At 38.7% G+C, this 21579-nt stretch overlaps 1 protein-coding gene and 1 long non-coding RNA gene across 12 annotated transcripts in view; one reads left to right on the forward strand and one right to left on the reverse strand.

Moving 5' to 3' along the window:
* Positions 1–8362: 8362 nt before the first annotated feature.
* LOC129756263 (MICAL-like protein 1) overlaps positions 8363–21579 on the reverse strand; it is a 105777-nt gene continuing 92560 nt past the window's right edge. For all 11 annotated transcript variants that reach the window (XM_055753078.1, XM_055753074.1, XM_055753073.1 and 8 more), the window contains 5 exons: positions 11764–14231; positions 9658–9793; positions 9526–9597; positions 9260–9436; positions 8363–9193 (listed from right to left, as the gene is read on the reverse strand). In XM_055753078.1, the coding sequence (XP_055609053.1) occupies positions 9080–9193; positions 9260–9436; positions 9526–9597; positions 9658–9793; positions 11764–14231 (2967 nt within the window). In that variant the 3' untranslated portion in view covers positions 8363–9079. The remainder of the gene's footprint in view (positions 9194–9259; positions 9437–9525; positions 9598–9657; positions 9794–11763; positions 14232–21579) is intronic.
* On the forward strand, positions 20107–21259 carry LOC129756265 (uncharacterized). Its single transcript, XR_008739429.1, has 3 exons — positions 20107–20728; positions 20789–20916; positions 20983–21259. It is a non-coding gene; the product is annotated as an uncharacterized LOC129756265 (long non-coding RNA).

Consider the following 21579-nt stretch of genomic DNA (forward strand, 5'->3'; position numbering starts at 1 on the left):
AGCGGGGGTGGTGGTTTCATTTTCCACAGTGATTCCTTATACCATGAGCCTGTAGAGTGGAAAATGGTCTGTACTACACTTGCATTTATTAAGTTGAAGTTAGTTAAGCGATAAATTTAGTAACTAATGGCTAGTGAAAAAAGATTTTGGATCATTAATTCCGTGGACAGCCTTTTATAGTATGGAGAACACCGATAATATGTTAGACTTTATTGTTGATCATGTTAGAAGATTGCACGAACTACATATTCCAAAACGTTTGTGCCGAACTCGAAAGAATGATAACCCTTGGTTTACGCCTGCCGTGCGTTTAGCAATCTACGAACGAAACATTGCCTATAAGGATTGGGTAAATGCTCCCCTAATAGCAAAACCCGAAAAAAGGCAACAGTTCAAAAGACTTAGGAATCGAGCAACCTCGCTCATTGTTAAGGCGAAAAACGAATTCGTTTCACGCCATCTACGTGGATGTTTTTCCTCAACACATCTCTGGAAACGAGTTCGCAGTCTAGGTGTTGGTAATGATTCTTCACCTAAGCCTTGCCCTTATGATCCTGATGAAATCAACCAAATGTTCCTGAGCAATCATACTGTCCCGTGCGTGGAGCCCGCTAACCTGGTACTTCCTGAAACAAGAAACAGTTTTTCTTTTCATAATGTGTTTAATTGGGAAGTCGTCAATGCGATTTGGAACATCAAATCGAACGCTGTAGGACTTGACAATATCCCTGTGAAATTTATAAAAATCTTAATGCCATTGATACAAGATCCTGTCACTCATCTTTTCAACAGAATCATCACAACAAGTAAATTTCCCAAAGGTTGGAAGACTTCAAAAATTCTTCCACTAAATAAAAAGCCACATCTAGATGCTCTGAGCAATCTCCGTCCAATAAGCATCCTATACTCACTATCAAAAGCATTTGAAAAGCTTCTCGAGAACCAAATACGTACTTTTATCAACGACAATAATCTACTATCCGAGTTTCAAGCTGGATTTAGACCAGGGCATAGTGTGAAAACTGCAACCCTTCGAGTGAGTGATGATGTTGGTGCAGTGCTGGACAGTAAAGGTATCGCAGTTTTATTATTGCTAGATTTTTCTAAGGCATTTGATACGATAAGTCATTCAAAGCTTTGTCAAAAATTGTCAATGAATTTCAAGTTTTCCGCAAACGCTGTTCAACTGTTATCATCGTACCTTCGTGGACGTGAGCAAATAATTTTTTGCGAAGTAGTTCATCTGTTGCTTCAGGCGTGCCCCAGGGATCCGTGCTTGGACCTTTGCTGTTTTCCTGCTACATTAACGACCTTCCCGAGGTCTTAAAATATTGTTCAATTCAAATATTCGCAGATGATGTACAATTATACTTAGCGAGGCACGACTTCTCGGCCAATGAGCTCATACGAATGATGAATGACGATCTAACCCGTGTCTCTATGTGGGCTTCATCCAATTTACTGAATGTTAACCACAGCGAAAGTAACGTGCTGTTGTTAACCAGAAACCAGAGTGATGTTGGACCTGTGGAAAATGTGATAATGGACGGAATCGGATTGGAATTCAAAGATAAGGCACTTAATCTTGGTACAATTTTCCAACGAAACCTCGACTGGAGCGATATGGTCACCCAACAATGTGGAAAAATTTATGCTGCATTAAGGACTCTCAACCAAAAAACGCGCTCAGCTTCAACCGAAACTAAGTTGATGCTGTTCAAAAGTCTCATTTTTCCACATTTCATTTTTGGAGACATCTTCTGCGGCAACATTAATGCTCCAGCATATAACAAGCTACGTGTCGCACTAAACTCCTGTGTTCGCTATGTTTACAGTCTCACCAGGTATGATCACGTCACTCATCTGCAAAAGAACCTAATTGGATGCCCGCTTCACAACTTTTACGCCTATCGAACCTGTGTCTTCATTTGGAGATTAATTGCCAGGAAAACACCGGAAACGCTCTACCAGAAACTTCGGATGTCACAAAGCAGAAGACTTTCCCAACTGATTATACCATCACATAATACGGCTAACTACGCAGGATCACTATTTGTTAGAGGAGTGGTCAATTGGAACTTGTTACCAACGGGGATACAAAGGGCGCCAACAGAAGTAGCTTTCAAGAGGGGCTGTTTAGCTTTTTTAATCGATAATAGTTTTAAAACGCACAATAAATCGGATGTAGTAATTTTAAAAAGGGAAACCTTACGCTACTCGACAATAAAGAATAATAATAATAATAATAATAATAATAATAATAAATTTCGCTTATTTCGATACGCGAGCTTGGGTTTAATACGTCTTTTTTTATAAGTTGATCACCCAGGTGGTAAATCCTTTTTACGGATTGCACTCCAAGGCAGGACGAGCCACTGCGTCCCCCCAGTTTGCTACTCTGGATTCATGGGTGCAATTGGTGACTTATGACACTCTATACCCCTACACCGTAAAGTCCACCTGAGGCCACTGGCCATCATTCCCATCCGGACCTACAACGAAGGCTGTACCCATGATGGGAGACCATACTCGCGCAAAGCGCTCCACGGCAATACTGATTTGATCGTTTTACACCAGCCATCATCATCCCCTCTGCTGTCACGATTCACGACTCACGGGTTGGTAGTCCGTTCGCCGCTACTCGTGACTCGAGGCCCACATCCGGCCTATTGTCACAATTTAAGGCGCAAGATCCTACGCCTCTCCTCGTGACTCGAGACTCTCTCACGCTCATCCCTCTTAACACAATTCGAGACGAGAACAACTCGCCTCTCCTCGTCTCTGGAGATACTCATGCACTAACTTGTTCTCCGTATCGACTCTTCGAGACTCAGTCTGAGGACCATCCACTGGGCGCCACATGTTTAAGGCACAAGGCCCTCTGCCCGTCGTGAGTCGATCATATCCGCGAATCGGGGATAAGACCACCCGACGCGCGAGTTCGACCAACACTCGCTCGAACACATGGTGGCCCCTTATATCGGGGTCGCGACTGCCCGATACGCGTGGCGACCCCTCCCTCTTGCGACTGAGCACTGGTAACCAGATATCCAGTCGAACCACGTTTGTGCCACACTCGGCACGCAGCTCGTCGGCTGGCTTTTTTTTTATTAGTTGATGACCCAAGTGGTAAATCCTTTTTACGGATTGCATTCTAAGGTACGGCGAACCACCGCGTCCCCCCAGTTTGCTACTCTGGGTCCATGGGTGCAATTGGACGAATCATGATACAATGCTTAGGAGCATTGTACCCCCTACGCCATAGAATCCACCTGGGGCCGCTTGACCTTTGTTCCCACCTCGAACTGTTTAGCGCACTTTCATATTTAATGGCGGGAGGTCGTTTCGCGCTAAAGCGTCCCAAGGCAATACTCGTTTTCGAATCATGTATCAGCAAATACCTCATTTCAACACAACTCGATGCACAACCCCTCCTCTGACGAGTTAGGAGCCGACATCTCATCGTGTTAAAAGAGGTCCCCATTTGGCGCAACTACTAACTTTGTGGATCTAGTCCAGGAAGTCCAGAAACACAAAGCGAGTTGTCGACGACACTTTCTCTGTTCGAACACGTGAGTCAGGAGGCAACCCATAGGAAGCCACGTGTAGGACTCAGACTCCTCCGAACTCTCTAGTGTTGACTTAAGTCACCACTCAGTGCGACTACTCAATTTTCAAGTCGGGTGCTTTACTCCCCGGAGCACAAATCGAGCTGTAGACCGCCCTCATCAGGTCGCACTCGCGGTTCAGGCTCAATACTTCCCGAAACGCGTGTTGAACCCTGACACCTCCGGCATATTGTGCCTCACTGAAACTGACATGTAAAACTCGGCTCTAGTGATTGGCCCATCATTGGCCACCACTTCGCGCATCTACTCATTTTGCGAGTCGGGTCTATACCAACCGAAACGCAAAACGAGTTGGCGATCACTCTCCCTCCGGTCACGTTGCATTTCAGGGCCATGACCTTCCGAACGCGTGTCGGACCCTCACCCTCACATCCGAGTACTGTTTCCTAAGTACCCGGGTGCACCACTTCTTCCGCGCGGGTTTGGCACACCCGTCGACGGCCTCTAGTGGGTTTAGTGATAGTTCTCTTAGCCGTACGTCTGCAATACGCCGGATTTGCAGACACGTTTCCGCCCTGGACCACGAGAAGGTGGAACTACCAACCCAGACCACTATGTCGGCGGGCTTTTTTTTTAGTTGATCACCCAGGTGGTAAATCCTTTTTACGGATTGCATTCCAAGGCACGGCGAGCGACCGAGTCCTCCCAGTATGCTACTCTGGGTCCATGGGTGCAATTTGACGACTCATGATACTAAATACCCCTACGCCATAAAGTCCACCTGGGGCCGCAGACCTGGTTCCCAAGTCGAACTGTTTAGTACTCTAGGCTTCAATAGTGGGAGGTCTATTCGCGCTAGTGCGCTTCAAGGCAATACTTATTAACGAGAGCACTTTCAGCATAACCTCTCATCCTTACGATTCGACGCCTGAACTCTCCTCTAACGACTTGAGAATCGACATCTTCTCGCAATGACTCGAGATTCCCACACAAACCTCTCCTCTTCGCGATTTGAGGCCTGATCTCTCCTCTAACGACTCGAGATCTGACCCCTACTCGCATCGACTCGAGGTTGACCTCTCCTCTGCACGATTCGAGGCCCGATCTCTCCTCTAACGACTTGACATCTGACCTCTCCTCGTAATGACTCGAGGTGACCACTACCACTACTCCTCCTCTTGTTGATTAAGGGCCTGATCCCTCCTCTTACGACGCGAGACCCGATCCCTTATCATAACGACTCTGGGTTAATTACACAAACCTCTCCGCCTGGAGGTTCGAGGCCTGACCTCTCCTCTAACGACTCGAAGCCCGACCTCTTATCTCCAGGATTCGAGGTTTGTAACCTTTCTTGTCGTGTGCCAGATCAAGAGCAGATTATCCTAGCTTGGCATAATTATTTTAAGTGGCAGTGTAAAGTCGCCAAGCCCTGCAACATTGTTTGCAGGTTTGTTCAATAAAAATGCACGCTACCCAGTTGGCAAAAACATCCGTTCGCTAACTAGGTTGCTGCGTAAGCAGAAACAGCGCACGTTTTTGATGAGTCTTACTTTAAGCAGAAGAATGAAATGATTCTTTTACCCAATCTCAAACGCGGCACACGTAGTGCCTTTTGCCTTTTCCTGTTGTAACATCACATAGAATCTCAAATACTAACACCACACTAGACTCGCGCCTGTCACGGCACACGCGCGGAACTTAACGCAACAACTCGGATGATTCCCGACGAAGAAGTCATCCTACTCCGACTCGAATCGAGAGCCTCTCTACCCGTGGGTATCCCCCGACAGTGGTTAACCCTCTTCCTTCGAGGTCCGCTAAGAGGAAGGTAAAGTCTTATCCCCGCAGTTTCCCCCTTAGGAAGCGACACTACTCGGATACCCCCCGACATTGGGGTATTCTACACAAGTTCGTGGCGCACCCCTGACCTCCGCTACGCAGAAGATGATGCCTTATCTTTGTAGCTTCGACTAAGGGATCGGACGCACACCACTCAGATGCTTCCCATCGATGAAGTCATCCTACACCGTTCATGGTCTCCTTTTACTACTGCGGATTGCCGAGGAGTTCAACATGACTCGTAAAGCTGAGTCTATCATCTACAGTACCGTTCATAATTGTATAGAAATTGGAAGCGCGCGCACTGTCACTTCGACTTTGAACTTCCATAACTTTTTACTCTGATGACATTTTTTAATCAAATATTCTGCGTTAGATAGATCAACTATCACACTATAATAACACAAAATTTGAGCTTTCTGGAGTTTGTGTGGCCTGAGAAACAGTAATTCTACGAAAATCGGACTTTTTGGACTTTCCTCATTCAAACTGCAATATCTCTGAAACTAAGCTACATTTTTTATTGAAATTTGGCACAGTGATTGTTGAAATATAAAGCTAGCATGCATGTCTTAAATTTTTCAAAAAGTTCTATCGATGAGATCAAAAGTTACGCGAGGTGCAATATTTCAGGCATGAACCTTGAAATGCAATTTCTATAGAATTTTGGACGATTCATGAGAACAATATCGTTTCTTCCACCAAGCAGACAAAAAATGTCTGGCAAAAGCAATGAAGAAAAGAAAAAATGGAATAAATGATCCATTTGTGTTTTGAAATCAGAATCTCGCGATATTGTTATGATTTTTCGGTTGAAATAGATTTACTGGTTGTTAAACAGAGAATATGATTTTCCTATGGAAATATTCGTCCAAAATTCTTTAGAAATCGCATTTCTAGATCCATGCCTGAAATATTGCACCTCGCGTAACTTTTGATCTCATCTTTAGAACTTTTCGAAAACTTCAGACATGCTAGCTTTATATTTCAACAATCACTATGCAAAATTTCAATAAAAAATGTAGCGTAGTTTCAGAGATATTGCAGTTTGAATGAGAAAAGTCCAAAAAGTCCGATTTTCGTAGAATTACTTTTTTTCAGACCACACAAATTCCAGAAAGCTCAAATTTTGTGTTATAATAGTGTGATAGTTGATCTATTCAACGCAATAAATTTGATCATAAAATATCATCAGAGTAAAAAGTTATGGAAGTTCAAAGTCGAAGTGACAGTGCGCTTGCTGCCAATTTCTATACAATTATGAACGGTACTGTATCATCACAGAACTACATCATCCGCATATCCTAAGAGTTCTGCTCCCGATGGGAGAGTCGTTCGTAGGAGCTCGTCGTATGTCATGTTCCACAGAACCTGGCCGAGTATTGACCCCTGTGGAACACCCGCCGAAACCTCTTGTGTTCGCAAACCCTCACCGGTCATATACTGCAGTTGGCGATTGTGGAAGTAACTTTCCATAAGCGTATACAGATATGCCAGGATCCTCATTTGGTTGAGCAACGACGCAATCGCTGTCCAACTGGCACTGTTTAATTAAATTATTTGAGAGTGTTATTTTGAATAGAATGATGATTCACATTAATTAGAATTCTATTTTCCCTGATGAACAATTTGTTTTTCGTCACTACATATCAACTTTTGAGTGTAACTAATATGATTAATGCTAGCAAGTCTGAAAACTATTCAACTGGTGTTGCTCTTCTAGATATTGAAAAATCTTTTGACAGTGTATGGCACAAAGGTTTAGTAGCTAAATTAGCTCGTTTTGATTTTCCTATACATCTTTCTAAAATGATTCAAAATTATTTGGCAAGCAGAACTTTGCAAGTAAGCTATCAAAATTCATGCTCTGAAAGGACACCCATTAGAGCTGGTGTCCCTCAGGGCAGTATACTTGGGCCAATTTTATACAATATTTTTACTTCTGATCTTGCTGATGTACCAGAAGGAAAAGGTAGAAGATTATTTGCTGATGATACTTTGCTTTCAGCCAAAGGTCGAAATTTACGGGTGGTAGGTACGCAGTAGATTGCAACAAAGTTTGAATTATTTTCTCAATTACTTGAAAATGTGGAAAGTTTCTCCTAACGCTTCTAAAACACAACTTATGTTATTTCCCCATAAGCCAACAGCTAAATTTTTAAAGCCTAATGAAATTCATTCCATAACTTTCAATGGGGTTTCATTAAAATGGTCTGATCACGTGAAGTACTTGGGACTCACATTTGATCGGAATCTTACTTTTGAAAATCAAATTGAAGATATTCAATCTAAATGTTATAAATACACTAAATCTCTTTATTCTCTCATCAACAGGAAATCCAGATTGTGCCTGAGGAATAAGATGCTCATCTACAAACAGGTGTTCCGACCAGTGATAATGTATGCAGTTTCGATTTGGTCTAGCTGCTGCGCGACGAGGAAGAAAGCCATCCAGAGGATTCAGAACATGGTTCTGAAAATGATTTTACGGCTTCCACCTTGGCACAGCACCGAAGATCTTCATCGGATTGCGGGCATTGAATCGATCGAAGAGATGGCCAACAAAATCATCTCTAACTTCAGAGGCAAATCGATGCATTCTTCAATCGCAGAGATTCGTTCTCTTTATAATTAGTTTAATTTTAGGATAGTTTTGAGTTTAGGTTTAGAATATTTTAGACACTACAGGATGTTGCTCGACATTAAAATACTTGATTGTGCAAATTTAAGTCTTGTAAATAATTTGTTATTATCTAGTTAACTATAGGGCTCTGAACAGTTTATTATTGAGCTGAACACCAAATTTAATATAATAATGTTGTATAAATGTTATGATGAATTGGTACAAATAAAGACATATTAAAAAAAAGCGAATAACCGAACATTTTGATCATGTTTAACATGAATAAAACGGTCATGTAAGGAAATTTCTTTCAAAGTGATGGGCAGCAAACTAAGCTCTCATGAGTTTATTTTATTGATTCTCCTATTCACAAAACGAACAGAAAACAGTCTGCTACCGTCGTACATTGTAAACATTTAAGAAAAATAAGACAAATCATACAGCCTTAAAGACAAAACTAGGACAATACGTGTTTTTGCTTCAACACATCTATAGATTTTATTTTACCTAAATAAATGCGTTTTGTTGAAATATTACGAAATGGTGAGACGAAATACAAAACACAAAATGAAAGCTTCAAACCATTGATACATGAGTACACAATGACGAAAAACGTATGATGCAATAGCTATAGGACTAATTAACTACTACTTTGCCTGTTCTGTAAACTTTTCAACGATTCAACATCAACTGGAATGTGAGGTTCTAGAAGCAGTTCGCTTTTTTACTTGATAAACTATGGGTAGCATCGCTTTTCTGAAGCAAATACATGAACAAAGCTTTTGGCTAAAGAAACTACTTTTTCAGGACGATAGTTTATAACTATAATCCCTTTTTTGTTGTGATGATGTGGTTTTGAGGATTCGCTTCGTTGCGTGTTGAATTGTAGCCAAGTTCCGAATAAGTTCTTCTACGAGTAGGACGTCACGGACCCTAAAAGTTGCAATTCTTGGTGCATACACAATTGACTTTATAACAGTATCTATAAATCTTTTTAAGCTCCAACAACAACAATATCTCCAGGTTGGATGGACTCTGTTACTACAGCCTAAAACAGCCCGAGTGGTCTCGATAAACTCTGCTTGTTGTGGTGTAAAAAGTCGGCGAAGAACTTTTTCTTTTTCTTCTTTTCCTTAGTGGTACTCTCCGTTTCGTCTGCGTCCTAAAGTTAGAAGAGCAATCAATTTAAAGTTATAATACAATACATTCGTTAAAAAGCTATACAAACCTTCTCCGAATCGATTTTCTTCGATTTAACCAGCTTTTTCGCTTCCTTCAGTTTCTTTTTCTCCTTTTTGGACAGCTTCGTTGCTGGATCGCCGCCGACGGGCTTTTCTGTATCCGCGTCCTTCTTGCTGGATTTCAGCTGCGAAGCGGCACGCTCTTCGATACTCTGTTTGATGCTCTGCAATAGATGTACATTGTATTAATTTTTCATGTGTTTCCAAGTTAAATGTCAGTTTAAAGTACTGAAAAAAAAACTTTAAAACTAACCATATCTTCTTCAGCCTCTCGTAATCGGTCCATTTCCAGACAGTCAACAACTTCATTCCGCATTTGTACAATCTGAAAAATAGAATTAGTTTTCAACATTGTTTTATTAGCACATGACTTAGATTTACAAACCTCAACGAGTCGGGCTATGAGGGCCTCTTCCTTCTCCTTGTCGGAATCGGTTTTGTTGCGCTCTGGTTGGGCCATCAGCAGACGAATTTCGTACTCCAGGTCGGCTTGCTCCTGCTCTAGCCGGTGCTGACGACGTCTGTTCAAACAATTACACGAGGGAATCCTTTTTAAAGACTTGTTTTTTTTTTGTAATATTTTTAAATAGTTTGTGGCACAAAATCCCGCTATGCTTGCCAACATTTTATCTGAAACCTACAGGATACTATGCTTTGTTATTAAAAATTCTTACATTTGAACTGACTCCTCTTACCGTCCTTGACATTTTTGGCCCCTAAAACCGGGGAATAAACTTTATACTTTAAAACTTCCTAGTTCCGAAACAATGAGACTCAATTTAATATACATTGACAATTGAAATTCCTCTTTTCGTCTGTTCATGATTTACATATATTGAGTTTATTTCAAATACACATTAGTGAATTTTATATATGGAAACTTTCGTTCATTTCATGAAAACTTCTATCCAATCTATAAGTTCTATATAGGCTGGATGAAAGTTTTCATGAAAATAAAAGCACGAATTTATGTATATAAAGGGTGTCCACGATGAAATTGCCACACTATGAAGTTGCTCTAACTTTTCAACCGTTGGGTAGAATTTAATGAAAATTTAGGTGGATTTAGTTCATAGTGCATTGTTTACATCCTGCAAGTTTCAAAGTCCTGTGATCAAAATTCGCGGAAATGGACTCGAAAGAACAGCCGTGCGTGATGAAATTTTGCGCATTCATCACGAGAACACAAGGATCTCTCGCATCGTTCCATCGATAAAACGTTGGGAATCGAATTCCACGGTTTCGCGAGTGATTAAGCGGTTCGAAGAACGATTGATCACCGATCGGAAGCCCAGAAGTGAAGGAAAAAGTATTCAGTACAACACCAAAAATCACAACCACAACCATATTTGGGGCCTTCAACCGAAACCCGAACGTCTCCGTTCGGGATGTGGCCAAAAAGCTGCACCTGAGCCGAAGTTTTATCGAGAAGGCTAAAACTAAGGCTGGGCTTCGAACCTTCAAGGAACAAAAGGCACCTAGTTGTGACGAGAATCAGAACAGGAGGTTGTACCTCAATATGCTGACGAAAGTTGAATGCTGCATCATGGACGACGAAACATATGTGAAGGCCGACTTCAAACAGATCCCCGGCAACCTGTTTTTTCACGGCAAAGGATAAGCTCAGCGTTCCGGAGCATGCCCACACTCAGAAGATATCCAAATATGCGAATAAATTCCTGGTTTGGCAAGCTATCTGCCCGTGCGGGAAGCGGAGAGCACAATCTTCTCGAATTTGGGCTGATGCCACTACTCCAAGGACGTGCTGAAGTGGTATGAGGACAATATGGTCAGTTTCGTGCCGAAAATGCTCAACACTTCACTTCACCCCACCGAGAAGTACAGGGCGATTTTGAAGCAGCACCTTCTTAAACGATCTAAGGTAGTGGAGACAATCGAGGAACTGAAGAAACATGCAAAAAACGGTTGATTCACAGGTTGTGCAGAATCTTATGACCGGGGTTAAGGCCAAGGTGCGGGCATTTGCGTAAGGACTAAAAATAAAATACGAGTAAAATGGTAAAATGAAGTTTAATAGTTATTTTTCAATCCCTGAAAAATTGATAGCAATCGGATGAAAACTCGAATTTTGCGAATCTTTTTGTGTGTGGAAATTTCATCGTGGACACCCTTTAGAATCTTCTAAAGTTTGCAAGAAATGGAGAATGGTCGATCTTGGGGTTAGATCGATTGATTCAGTAAACAGGGTTCCTAAGTAAACAAACAATGAATTTAAAAAACGGGTTCTATTGTATTTATAAGCCTTCTCAATGCGAACTAAACAGAGTGAACTCTATTTTTATTGATGTAGGTACTCGTTTAGACAAAATGAACTCAAATAATAAGTCAGAAATTCCATTCTTTATATTTTTGCAATGAGAATTCAATTTATTACAACTTAAGTTCAATTTTTTTTCGATATTTTCATTGTTTAGGATTATTCATCCCTCACGTAAGTTTCAATGGTAATGATCGATTTAAGGATACTTACAAATACATCAGCTCCGCTTGCCGTCGGAAAAGCTCATTCTTCTCATTCACCAGCTCAAACAGTTGCATGATCAGGTCCTCGACCTCTTTCGAATTCGTCTGGATACCGGTAATGTCCATGCTTTCCGAATCAGCGCCTCCCTCACACCGTTCCCGAATCATCTGCTCCAGAATGACACCCTGCTTCTCCAGCCCTTGCTGCTGGGTTTCGATGATATCCAGCTCCTGGCGAATTTCCTTCAGCGGCAACATTTTGATTGCCTTACGTTCGGGCAGTGGCATCGGCAGAGCCGGTGCTGGACCCTTGCGCCGCTTCCACTTACCCTGCTGGGATTTGTTGGAGATGAAGCTGTTGTAGGAATCTGGCTGCGAGCTGTTAGGAGAAGTTTGGGACTGTCGATTGCGATTTTGAGCTTCCTTGTTGTCCTTCATCTTCTCCCACTGGCGCTCACTTGTGATGGCCGTTGTGTTGGTGGATTCCAGCGAGCTATCGTCATCCACTTTGAGTGGTATGATTGTTCGCCTATAGACTACGGAATCGTTGCTTGGAGCTTTGCTTAGTGGCGCCGATATTTCTTGGTCACTATTCAACAGGCTAGCATCTAATGTGATCAGACGTTGTTGTGATGCATTGGGAGATTGCGACTTCATATTTTGCTGCAACGGAGTTGAAGATAGCGTTGGAGGCGCGGGAGCAGGTCGTTTTTTGCGAGAAGTAGTACTTGGATTTGAAGATAAGTTTTCGGTAGACAACTTTGTCGAACTCGATGGTACTTCGGGTGCTTTAGATTTCTTACGACGACTTGCGGTCACGGATGAAGGTCCACTTTCCATAGATGAGGCTAGGGAAATGCTGGATCCTCCGAACTGACTCGAAAGCAAAGAAGTCTCCACCGAACTTATCGAATCGTTGTGATTGTGCTGCTTCCTAGGCGTCGGCACTGGTGTCCTTCGTGGAGACGGTTTGGTAATAACCGGTACAATATCCGGCTCTCCTTCACCATCGTCGTCGAATGGATTTGCCGGAACATTAGTTTTAATCTTCGGAGGAGGCGGCCGAGGAGGTTTGTTCGCTTTGGGCTGAGATTCGTCCTCATCGTCACTGCCGAACGGATTTGTGCTGATTTTACGTGTCGAAGGAACTGGTTTACTAACCGGTTTCTCACTGTCAGAGTCGTCTCCAAAGGGATTCAGATCTGAAGGATATTCTTCTTTGTTTGATACCAAACTGTCTTTTTCTGTTTTTGTGGTTTCCTGCTCCTCAATGTTGGATGACTGTAATGAAACATCTTCCACATGCTCGGATTTGTCAATCGCTAAAGGCACATCTTCTTTCAGCGTTTCTTCTTCTGGCTTCTCGATCGGAACAATAAGTTCAGGCACTTCCTCAGACTTTTCGTCAGATTCGTCTTCCTTGTCTTCAACGGTAACTTCCGTTTCATTCAATTCCATTCGATTGTCATTGACTTCTAATTCTAACTTTTCTAGCGAATTTATCACATCGGACGCAGGTTGATTTTCTTTATCAGTCATTTCTTCGTAATTGTCCAGAAGTTCCTGTATGTCTTTTTGCTCTTTCATGTCATCGTGTGTGATGCTTTCCTCAACAGTCGATGTATCTATAGAAGGTTGTTCACTTGCTTCTGTCGGTTTTTCTACTAACTCAGCGTCAATCTGCAGTGTTTCTAAATTATCTGGAACTTTTTTGATTTCTTCTTTTACATCTACGGGGATAAAAATGTCATCGGAATTGGAAACATTAAATTTTTCCTCATCCTTCATATCTTCATTCATATTTAGATTTTCTGTAATCGAAATTTCGACTTGAGGTCCAGAAGAAACTACTGCCTCTTCCTGCACTTCTTTTGGATGGAAGTCAATCGGTGGTTTTTCAGATTTTGGTGGTTCTGATGTCGGTGGATCAGGTGGAACTTCATCATCCTCCTCTGATTCTGATTCACTCTCAGAAGAGTCGTCTAGCTGTTTGCTCGTTGCGGTACTGTCTGGTTTACCCTGTTCTGGTTCAAGCGAATCCTTCAGGAAACTGTTCATCTTTGCACGCCTCACTGATGTTTTTTCCTCATCGCTAAGCGGCGCCGATTCAAAGAACGATATCCTATCAAGTAGCTTACTGCTTCTGATGTTTCTGCCCGGCTCAGCGCCAACAGATTTAACCGGTGACGTGACAGCGACGTCCCCACCTTCGGACGGCGTTGCCAGAGAGGAACGCCGCCGTTCGCTAAGCCGGATTTCCTCATCCGGGCAGGTCTCGCAGCAGTATTCGCCATCGGTTTCCGTTTCGTAGAAGCTTCCCAATGTTAGTTGGGCACCGCAACGGGCACACTTCAGGCAGGACCGATGGTACAATTTCTGCTCGAAGGTGATACGTTCGGCAAAGAACACCGGATTGCCACACTTCCGGCACGGTTCGCGTTTGGGCACTCCAACAAAGCCGACAGAGTTGGCCATCTGAAGTGAATACACGGAAATGTATTAGTAATGAGAAAAAATCATCAATTGAGCTAAACTAAAATCTCACAGGCGATAATTTTAAAACAGAAATATTAGTGCTTTAAACAAAACAGTGACAAGTGCGAATTGGACAATAATATCAGATTTTTGAAACGGACTTAACAAAAGCACAAAAATAAAAGTTGAATATTTCGTTGTTATGGTACATAAATGGAAGCAGTACATTTAAATAATTTAAACTAAATATATTAGAAAAATTTTGATAAACAAAACTATGCTTAATTTGTAAATTTAAATTTAGAATAACGAACATTTCTGCGAAGCACCAAGCCATATACAGAAAATAGAGATAAAAACCAGAATATAAAATTGAAAAAATTTAGCTCCACAATCTAGCGTTAGCATGTTTGGATGAAAAACATTGATTGCGATATTTTTTTATAAAAGCTCAAAATCAGTTATATATAGATATAAATTTACATTTAATTGGAAAGTGTATACATGAGCTTTTCCGAATCTAAATTTTAAAACTGAATTTTGATTTTTAATTTCAAATACTGAGTTAAGAATTTGCATTCTGAGTCTGAGTCGAAACGATGAATCTTAATTCGGAATCTGAAATCTGAAGTTGAAATCTAAAATCTGAATTCTGAATCTGAAATCTGCAGTTGAAATCTTAAATCTAAATTCTGGATTTAAACTCTAAATCTGAATTCTAAATGTGAGTTCTGAAGTCTGAATCTAAAATCTCAAACTTAAATAAAATCTTAAATCTGAAGTCTGAATTTAAAATCGTAATCTCATGATGAGATCGAATCTCGGTCACGGCATACACAGTACACCTTCTGCGGGTTGGTGGTTTTAGCATTTGGAAGATGCTAGCCATCATATCCTGGAAAGTTGTACGCTTAGAGTTAAGAAAAAAAGGAATCTCTTCGAGGAAACATCAAGTTTCATTGAGATCCGGTATGTGTTTGTGTTCGTTTTTAAATATGACTCTGAACTCTGAACCCAATTCTAAAATCCGAAATCTGAAGTTGAAGTCTGGAAAAAAAATCTTAATTCTGATTTCGAACTCTGAATTCTTGAATCTGAATTCTGAATCTGAACTTTTGAATTCTGAATACAAATTCTCTTTTTGGGACGACTGTTCACTACTGTTCAGTTTACTTTTAGTGGGCTGATTTTCTGCTTTCAGTCTCAAGTTTTTACTAAAGTAAAAACGACTTTATTTTTTTATGTTTAAGTTTCGATCTTTATATGATCTTCATCAGGGACTAAAATTTATTACAAAATTAAGTTGACGTCTGCCGAATCTAAGAGATTCTTACCGATAAAGATGTCGTTTTTTTTGTCCGGTGTGATACGGCGTTGTCGGTTTCTGTTTCGTACTATGTATTGTAAAATGTGTTTAATTTTTTGTGTAAGTTATAATTTTATGTGTGACTTGGTGTACTTATAGTGGTCTGGTTCTTGGTTTGTGCTTGTTTTTGCTTTGGTTTCTTTTTTCGAGACACTGAAAAATGTTGTTGTATGAAATATGTATATGCCTGTGTATTTTTTTAATATTAATAGACGAATTTGTAGTTTTTATGTGACAACTTTCGAACATATATTCAGTTTTTCTTGACTTGATTGTCGTTTTTACAAAAAAAAAACTTGAGACGAAAATTAACCCACTAAAAGAATGAAAACCCTGGAAACTGCAAAGAATATGGATTCCGAAAGCTGAACTTTGAGTCGGAGTTTCGATCAACTATCTTAAAATAATTTCCGATGTTTTCAAAATAACTAATATATATGATGATCAAAGCTACGATTTGAACGGGAAAAGGGTTTTTTCTTAGTCGTGTATTATTTTGAATTGAATTTCATCCTGATCTTATCTTCAGATTCAGAATTCCGTTTAAGAATGCAGGATAAAAATTTGAACAATATAATTAAGCAAAAACATGCCTATCGAATGCCGGATGAAGTTTCAGTGTGTAACGAATAATCAATGTCATTATATGGATTTCTTAATAACAGAATTAAATGGAATTTTATCCATCCTTTCCAAATTTTTTTTCTTTTATATAACATTTCCAACAGTTAAGAATGATTTTCGAGATCAGTAGAAAATCATGAAATGAGGTGTTAAACGAGAGTTAATGTTTCAAAATATTACATTCCTGATTCTGACGTTAAAATTCAGAATGAAATATCGAACTCAGAAAATATACAGGATTAAAACACAGTAAAGCAATTTCGAAATCAGAACTCAAGTTTTGTTTGTGTTACATCTAAATTTCCAACTCGGAAATAAAAAAAAATCTCTTAACTTAGGGCCAGGATTAATCAAATATGAATTCAAAATTTCTATTGTGTAGTTAACGATTTATTTCTTTACATTTTTCAGAAATTCAGAGTAAAAATAACTTGAATTAAAACCAACTACTTTTCAAAGCAGTAAAAATAATTTAGCTCAGATCATATGTGGAATATGTATTGTAATATTTTCAATATCTTGAATCAATTTTTTCAAATTTAATTTGTTTCGTTACCGTAAATTGGGGGAACTCTGATCTCCATATAATTTCTGATTATGATTGCTGATAATTTAAACGATATTAGTGGCTACAATTAAATGGTTATCACAAAACCAAATTTCATGTATCCGGGTCACTTTCATCAGTATGGTTTTAACCGTTTCCTTTCCATGGTAGTACAGGTGACCCATAACTTTGCACAGCTCGAACTTGAACTTAACGCTTTGAATCAACACCATTTTCTCACCGAGTGTGCTGGTATTAATGACGAATCTTGGCTCAATATTTGGAGAAGTTCGATTTACTAGTATTTGTTTGGCAGATAAACGCAAGTTTTTATTTATAAAGTTAAATTGAATTCGTTATTTGATGTTCAATACTTTCACAAGTTTTCCTAATTATCCTCGAATAAACATATGTACTTAAAACTGACCGCCGCCGACCGTGGCCTAAAGGATAGCTTTCAAGTCTTCTAAGCCAGAGGTCATGAGATCGAATCTCGGTCACAGCATATATAGTAATCTTTCTGTGGGCTGGTGGTTTTAGCATTTTTAAGATGTTAACCATCATATCCTTGAAATATGCACACCTTAGTGCTTGTTTGAATTAGATTCAAATGATTGTTTACTTATATTTCAATTAAAACATATAAATATTCGAATAAGTAAAGTGGATTACTGTGGTGATACACTGGGAATAAAACGCACTTTTCTTCTTGTTAAGTCTTTTTTTCAATACTCATAAACATCATTCCGTCGAAAGTTTTTTCGCTTCATGATGGCAAAATACATGGAATTTCATGAAATCATTGATCACAAACTGAAACGATCCTATTATGTAAAATATTTCTTGGGTATACCCATCCCTCAAAAGTCAAACTATTGAAATTTGAAATTTTTTTTTAACTTGTACTTTACCATGATATTTGACGCCATGCAGAACTGAATTTTACTTTTGAAAAAAAATATAACTTTAAATATTTTTTTTCATTTCCTAAAATAACCATAGAGGTTCAGAAATGAAATTTAACGGGAAACAATTACTAGCGTCTTCCCCTTAAGTATTATGCATTTGATGTCTTACACAAACTTATACAACAACTAAAGGCGGTCATTTTGACAGGAAAAATTTTATGGTGGTTCATAAGATTTTTGAGATCTAAAAATTATTCCCTAACTGTGATAAGATAGAGGCCTACATTATTCAACAACATTGTAGAACACAGGCCCGTGCGAAGGACCCGCTCATGAGGAGGGTTTTCAAAATTCAAAATTCAGAATCTAGATTTTCAAGGTTAAGAATTATTCCTTTTTCAGGCAAGTCATTAATAATGTATTTAAAATGATGTTCCTTATCTTGAGCTAGACATTTGCTTTAAAATAAATACTAAGAAGTCAAGTTTTCAAATTTAACTTCAATTTTTCCGAACACACAGAAAACGAATGCGATTTAAAGTTTTGATTTGAAACCAGAATTTAATGCTTCGGACAAAAGAATCCTAGAAATACAATTTAATAAAAAATCACCCAGATTTAAAAAGAATCTAAATCCGAATTCACAGATAAATTTCAGACCAGGATTAATCATGATTTGAAATTATTCAGCAAAACGATAATAATTCGTCTTAATCAACATTTCGTTTTTTTTTCATTTTCAATTCAAGGCTTGATTTAAAAATTTCCTTGTATTATTTTGAACTTTAAGAAATATTTATTCACGATTTGAATAGCAAAATCATGATCAAGGAAGAAAATCCATTTTGAACTTATTTAAACTTATTTAATCAAAACATTTACCTACTTGATGATTAAATATAGTTTGATACAAAGAAAAATATCTATATTATTTCAAGTGTTCTAGTGACAAAATCAGAAATAAAATCATTTTTTATATTGAAATTCTTCCAGTTATCAGGCTAAAAAAGTTTCAAAAGGTTAAACTACGTTTTTATATTCTTCAGAACACAAAAATTCAGAATTGAAAAACAATGAGTAGGTAATATATTAAAATTATTTTAGATAAATTAAAAAAGGTTTGCCATTAAAATAATTAAATTTATGAGAAAATTATGAAAAAAATTGAGCAAGATACATAAATATACTTATGAAAGGTTTTCTGAAAACCTTAAATACGAATCAAAATCTGCTGATTAATTAAGATAAAAAAAAATTAAAAAGGTTTTTATCTTTTTTTTATAAGTAGGTTTTGACAAAATTTGCTCGGATCTTTTCCGGATTTTGGACGACAATTTTGAAATAAAATTCCCGGATTTTGCCAGGTTTTAAGATAAAATTGGTAAAATATTTAATAAATACTATTTATTTATTTATTAAATAGTACAAATGAAGTAAAGTGAACAAGTAGGAGACTGCTAAAACTTTTTTCCGCCGAAACGAAAATTACTTGCGATCTTGGGAAAACTTGATAATTGATTTGAAGACTTTCTTTTTTTATGTTTTGAAGTTTTGTTAAAAAAGAAATTTCTTAAATGATTTTTAATTATTTTTAAAAGTGATTCCAAAAACCAAAGCTGTTTGACAAAAACCTAATTGCATATTTGGATTCAAGGGACCCAAATTTATCAAAAAAAGCTTTTAAATTCTTTGCACCTGGGAAAAATGTAAAATTTGAGGCCTTGAGTAATTCATAAAAACTATTTTGAATATGGAGTTATGGATTCAGAAAAATGAGAAACAGGAAATACAATTGAGACTGAAATTGGTTTCTTGAGAAATATTTCATACCAGCATAAAATTTGAGATGGCTTTTACCCTTTTTTAAGAATCAAAGTGATGTGTTATTAAGTCATCGATACTAGGTTTTTGTTTTTATTTTACTGAATCTGTTGACTATCGTGAGTGTTCAACACCTGTCACATGATTACCAACTTGTGATACTTAGAATTTGTATTCTTTAAATGAATTTTAAAATTCAAATGGTTGGTTTCAAATTTTCGTTACACTTCTTATTAAAAATACGTTCCAAACACGAGTTAAGGTTTTTGTGTGTCAAGATTTAAGTTTCAATACAAAAGGATAACTGAATTGCAAATTGAAATCTACAATTGATTAGATTAGTGAACGTCATATACAGTCGTAAAACGAAATGTCTTAGGTCTAGAGAGTGATTTAAGACTAAATTCCACCGGAGGCGAGCCAATTTTCTGACATGTTTGTTAACAATTATTTTCAAACACCTTTTGGGATCAACTGTTTCCCGGTAAATTCATTTTTTGTACTGAAACTATGAATTGAAAAAATCTCCATGGGGGAGGGGGGGGGGGGGGGAGGGGTTAAACCCCTAAAGCCTGTAACCCTTCCACAGGCAGAGATAAACTGAGGTTGTAGATTTTGAACTATTCCTCCAGCCAGTGAAGGGCACCAAAGTTCTAAGAAGTAAACTTGTCTGTATACACTTAACACAACACAATAAACAATCCCAACACTCACTAGGTACATTACACAGCCAAGCCAAACAATCTCATAGCCATCAAGAAAATTAAATACTTAACTAAAGATCTCACATCAAATTGAATAGAGTGATGAGTCCACTACTAACAGAAAAAAACCGCATGTCAGCAGAGGATCAGCATCAACGCTATCAGTTGGTACGTTTAGTACTAAAATGTACTCTATCACTCATTACCACTTGTAGTGAAGAGTGATGAGGAATCAGCGTCGACGGTGATCTGGCAATGAGGCGTTATCATCAGCGTCGTTTAAAACTCAGATTGAACTCGTCTGCTTAGGTGTTAAAGCGCATTCGAGAACATCCATCGTTATCAGTTGCCGGTTAATCGTCCAGCAGGCTGTGCCTAATTTCTTTATTTGTACCAGACAAAAGTGATAGTGGATCGGGAGTTTATCTTGAACGATCAAATATTCACATGTGCCTGACCGGTAGCGCAGCTTCAAGGCTGATATTAATTCTCGCGCGAGTGGTGAAAATTGGTTTACGATCATTAAGGTAAATCTCCTGTGAACCAAAGGGTTAAACGCAAATTTCTAAAGTCCTCATTTTGTACAGATTTTCGCAAAGTGAATATCAGCAAGTTACTTGGTGGCTTGATAAAGTACCTATAAGCCTTTATATTCACTTTTTGCTTATGGATCCAAAGATGCGGAACTAAGTTCCATTGTGTGGTATAGAGATCGGTAAGACGATATTAAAACAAAAATTGAGAAATATAAAAACTCATTCCAACTTTTGGTCCTCTGCAGACCTATTTAATCCCGGGGCTTGAACAGACTTCCAAGATGGCAAACTAAGTACAATGGTTCCAGAAGCCTATCCATGTACAAAGGATTTTGGCTTGAACTGCATGTGCATGCGAAAGAAGATGGCGGACGTCGCGGGATACACTAGAATTTAAGATACACTCATACGTACACACACACACACAATTAGTTTTTAGGTTCTTTTTTTATTATTAGTAAGTTTTAAAATAGCATATAAGTAGTTAGGGTAAGTTTTAAAAAAATAAAGCATGAATTAAAAATCAACGAATTTTAAATGCCAAACACTCATTTTCTTTTGAAATTATTTTGTAAAACTATGATTCCCGTAGCTGGGGCCTGGACGAGAATATTGGACAATCGTATAGTATGCTGAACGCGAACCCGGTCGATTCCGAGCCATTAGAAGGGTGAAACCTCAGGTGAGTCGATCATTTTTTTTTGTCTCAGTCTCATGCGAGAAGAACAATTCTTCTGATGACAAGCCCCCCACCGTTCGCACGGCCTTGGTAGAACATAATAATTCATGAAACTTTGTCGAAGACACCAAATATCTATCTCTTGAACTGAAAGTTTTATGAC

The sequence above is a fragment of the Uranotaenia lowii genome, chromosome 3, assembly GCF_029784155.1.
Source record: "Uranotaenia lowii strain MFRU-FL chromosome 3, ASM2978415v1, whole genome shotgun sequence".
Classification (NCBI taxonomy): domain Eukaryota; kingdom Metazoa; phylum Arthropoda; class Insecta; order Diptera; family Culicidae; genus Uranotaenia; species Uranotaenia lowii.